Genomic DNA, 5,000 nt, shown 5'->3' with positions numbered 1-5,000 from the left:
CCTTCTTCTGTCCTTCTCAGAATCTCTTTCTTACAACTTTTAAATAATTTTACGTTCCGACAACCTACAGCTGTCTCTCTCTCTCTCCCTGTCTCTCTCTCTCTCCCTGTCTCTCTGTCTCTCTCTCTCTCTCCCTGTCTCTCTCTCTCTCTCCCTGTCTCTCTCTCTCTTCTGTCTCTCTCTCTCTCTCTCTCTCTCCCTGTCTCTCTCTCTTCTCTTCTGTCTCTCTCTCTCTCTTCTCTTCTCTCTCTCTCTCTCTCTCTCTCCCTGTCTCTCTCTCTCTCTCTCTCTCTCTCTCCCTGTCTCTCTCTCTCTCTTCTGTCTCTCTCTCTTCTCTTCTGTCTCTCTCTCTCCCTGTCTCTCTGTCTCTCTTCTGTCTCTCTCTCTTCCTGTCTCTCTCTCCCTGTCTCTCTCTCCCTGTCTCTCTCTCTTCTCCCTGTCTCTCTCTCTCTCCCTGTCTCTCTCTCTCTCTTCTCTTCTGTCTCTCTCTCTTCCTCTCTCTCTGTCTCTCTCTCTTCTCTTCTGTCTCTCTCTCTCCCTGTCTCTCTCTCTCTCTCTCCTGTCTCTCTCTCTCTCTTCTCTTCTGTCTCTCTCTCTTCCTGTCTCTCTCTTCCTGTCTCTCTCTCCCTGTCTCTCTGTCTTCCTGTCTCTCTCTCTGTCTTCCTGTCTCTCTCTCTTCCTCTCTCTTCCTCTCTCTCTCTCTTCCTCTCTCTGTCTCTCTGTCTCTCTCTCTTCCTCTCTCTCTCTCTCTCTCTTCCTCTCTCTCTCTCTCTGTCTCTCTCTCTTCCTGTCTCTCTCTCTTCCTGTCTGTCTCCCTGTCTCTCTGTTCAGCTCGATGAATTACAGATGAACCTCTCTCTCCATCAGGCTGAAGGAGGAAGTTATTACCATACACACACACACACACACACACACACACACACACACACACACACACACACACACACACACACACACACACACACACACACTGACTGTGTGTGTGTGTCCTGAGGCCTCTCTGGGTGTTTCCCAGCATGCACTGGGGTGAGTTAGACAGCGAGTTTCTGTACCGACAAACAGCAGGAGGGAGGGATGGTCGAGCGAGCAGGAGTTAAGCAGGAGAGAGAGAGATGAATAGCGTTTTGTATCAGAGGAACAGTGAGAGTCAGTTCACAGGGTCGATACCCAGGAAATGACATCATCAATGATCTGAAGATATGAGATATATGAGATATTTAATATATATGAGATATATATGAGATATTTAATATATATTTAATATATATGAGATATATATGAGATATTTAATATATATTTAATATATATGAGATATATATGAGATATTTAATATATATTTATATATATATGAGATATTTAGATATATATGAGATATATATGAGATATATATGAGATATTTAATATATATTTAATATATATGAGATATATATGAGATATTTAATATATATTTAATATATATAATATATATGAGATATATATGAGATATTTAATATATATTTAATATATATGAGATATATATGAGATATTTAATATATATTTAATATATATGAGATATATATGAGATATTTAATATATATATATATATGAGATATATATATAGATATTTAATATATATGAGATATATATGAGATATTTAATATATATTTAATATATATGAGATATATATATGAGATATTTAATATATATTTAATATATATGAGATATATATGAGATATTTAATATATATAATATATATGAGATATATATGATATATTTAATATATATGAGATATATATGAGATATAATATATCTCATATATCTCATATATATGAGATATATAATATATATATGAGATATATATGATATTTCTAATATATGAGATATATATTAATTATTTAATATTAGGAGATGAGATATTTAATATATATGAGATATATGAGATATTTAATATATATGAGATATTTAATATATATTTAATATATATGAGATATTTAATATATATTTAATATATATGAGATATATGAGATATTTAATATATATTTAATATATATGAGATATTTAATATATATTTAATATATATGAGATATTTAATATATATTTAATATATATGAGATATTTAATATATATTTAATATATATAATATATATGAGATATATATGATATATTTAATATATATGCGATATATATGAGATATAATATATCTCATATATCTCATATATCTCATATATATGAGATATATAATATATATATGAGATATATATGATATTTCTAATATATGAGATATATATTAATTATTTAATATTAGGAGATGAGATATTTAATATATATGAGATATATGAGATATTTATATATGATATATATGAGATATTTAATATATATTTAATATATATGAGATATTTAATATATATTTAATATATATGAGATATTTAATATATATTTAATATATATGAGATATTTAATATATATTTAATATATATAATATATATGAGATATTTAATATATATTTAATATATATGAGATATTTAATATATATTTTAATATATATGAGATATTTAATATATATTTAATATATATGAGATATATGAGATATTTAATATATATTTAATATATATGAGATATATGAGATATTTAATATATATTTAATATATATGAGATATTTAATATATATTTAATATATATGAGATATGAGATATTTAATATATATTTAATATATATGAGATATTTAATATATATTTAATATATATGAGATATATGAGATATTTAATATATATTTAATATATATGAGATATGACCTGGAGTCAGTAGAACCTTGAGGAACATCAATAATCTCCTTCAACAAACAGAGTTGTGTTTCTGGTTGAAAGTGGATATTTGAAGAGAAGACCAGTTGGAGTCAGATTCAGGATCAGAAGAGTCTGAATCATGGAGGGTTCATCCTATGGGGAGCAGGACACAATATGTTACAGGATTAAGTAAAACCAGTTTGACACCAGTTTAAAATCCCAGTCAGTCTCCACTCTGTCATAACCCGACCCACCGGAGGCTTGAGTCGTTTCACTGCGTTGCCATGGATACGGGTGTGTTGCCATGGTGATGTTGCTACAGGCAACCACAGTTCAACCATCAGAGGAAAAGCGTGAAGCAGCCAAATATTTTAATAACTTCAAAGAGAAACAGAAAGAGAACGAGTCTGCAGCTCTGGTTCACCTGCTCAGGTGTACAGAACCATCACACCACACACACAAGGTCTTCTGTTGAACAGAACAAAACTTTAAATAATATGAATTTTATTCATGTAGTTGTGTAAAACTGTGTATAGACATGTATTTATGTGTACATGAATATATATATATATATATATATATACGTGTATATACGTATACACATCTCTCTGATGCTGTTTTAATAGACCAGTTGCTCTGCTAGATTTATATCTGTCTCTCTCTCTCTCTCTCTCTCCCTCTCTCACCTGTTGCAGGTAAAGAGGAGCTGCCATGTTGGCCTCCTCCATTCCCCCATCACTCCTCCTCTTCCTCATCCTCCTCCTGCCCCCTCCCTCCCACCCTGCTGATGTCATTGTGACCTCTGACCCCGTGGTGCGATGGGTCGAGGAGCATGGTGCCCCTCTGTCTCACCTGGTGCTGGACCCGGAGGCGGGGCATCTCTATGTGGGCGGGGTGGACCACCTGTACCAGCTGACCCCTGACCTGGAGGTGATGGCACACGTGAAGACCGGCCCTCACCTGGACTCCCCGGACTGCCTCCCCCCGATCGTTCCACACGACTGCCCCTCGGCCACGCCCACTCAGAACCATAACAAACTACTGCTGTTGGAGGCGGGGCAGGGGGCGTGGTCAGGGAGCCTGATCGTCTGTGGTTCACTCTATCAAGGGATCTGTGATAAAAGGTAACTCGGTATACAAGATTCAGCTGGTGATTCCAGGTGTTACTACCTGTGTGACCTGTTACCCTGTTACCCTGTCCAGGTGTTGGTACCTGTGTGACCTGTTACCCTGTTACCCTGTCCAGGTGTTGGTACCTGTGTGACCTGTTACCCTGTTACCCTGTCCAGGTGTTGGTACCTGTGTGACCTGTTACCCTGTTACCCTGTCCAGGTGTTGGTACCTGTTTGACCTGTCGACCTCTCGTTTCTTCTTCTCTGGTCTTTAGGAGTCTGTCCAACATCTCTCAGCTCATCTATCAGACCTCCAACCCCGTCGACACTCAGTACGTCGCTGCCAACGACCCACGAGTCTCCACTGTCGCCGTGGTGATAACCACAGACAACAAACAGGAAGGAGGCGGGGCTGGTGGCATCCTACGTTTGATGCTGGTTGGTCGAGGCTACACCAGTAAAGGTCCTGGAGATATCCCACCAATCACGACGCGGCGTCTGTTCCCGGTGCTCCCGCCTCGCCGGGCGTTCTCCCAGGAGGAGGAACTGGGAAAACTGGTTGTAGGAAGTTACTCTGAGTACAACAACCACTTTGTGAAGGCAGTCGCCCATGGCAACCACGTCTACTTCCTGTTCTCTCGGCGGGACATGTGGCACAAGAAGGAGTACCGGACCTACGCCTCCCGGCTCTGCACCTCCGACCGCAGCTTCTACTCCTACGTGGAGGTGCCGCTGTTGTGCCGCGGCGGGTACAACCTGGCTCAGGGGGCGTGGCTGGGGAACCACGCAGGTGAGCCCGCCCTCTTCGTCGTCATGGCAGCGGGACAAGCATCCACACCCGTAGCCACCGGTCGCTCTGCGCTTTGTGTTTATGGGATGGCAAAGCTGGACGCCATGCTGCGGCGAGCACAGGAAGTGTGTTACACGGAGGGAGGGCGAGGAAGCAGCGGACAGGAAGAGGCCTACATCGAATACGCCGTGTCGTCAAAATGTCTGAAGCTACCAAACACACACACACACACACACACACACACACACACACACACACACACACACACACACACACCCTGTCAGATACCAGGATGTGATATCATCAGAAACTCTTTTCGTATGACATCATCACCGA

At 38.6% G+C, this 5,000-nt stretch overlaps 1 protein-coding gene across 1 annotated transcript in view; it reads left to right on the top strand.

Moving 5' to 3' along the window:
- plxnb3 (plexin B3) overlaps positions 1-5,000 on the top strand; it is a 60,600-nt gene that overhangs the window by 28,779 nt on the left and 26,821 nt on the right. Inside the window, 2 exon segments of the mRNA XM_054619868.1 lie at positions 3,458-3,886; positions 4,150-4,884. Coding sequence (XP_054475843.1) covers positions 3,474-3,886; positions 4,150-4,884 — 1,148 coding nt within the window. The 5' untranslated portion in view covers positions 3,458-3,473.

The sequence above is a fragment of the Anoplopoma fimbria genome, chromosome 1, assembly GCF_027596085.1.
Source record: "Anoplopoma fimbria isolate UVic2021 breed Golden Eagle Sablefish chromosome 1, Afim_UVic_2022, whole genome shotgun sequence".
NCBI lineage: Eukaryota > Metazoa > Chordata > Actinopteri > Perciformes > Anoplopomatidae > Anoplopoma > Anoplopoma fimbria.
This window is presented reverse-complemented; position numbering and strand designations above follow the sequence as displayed.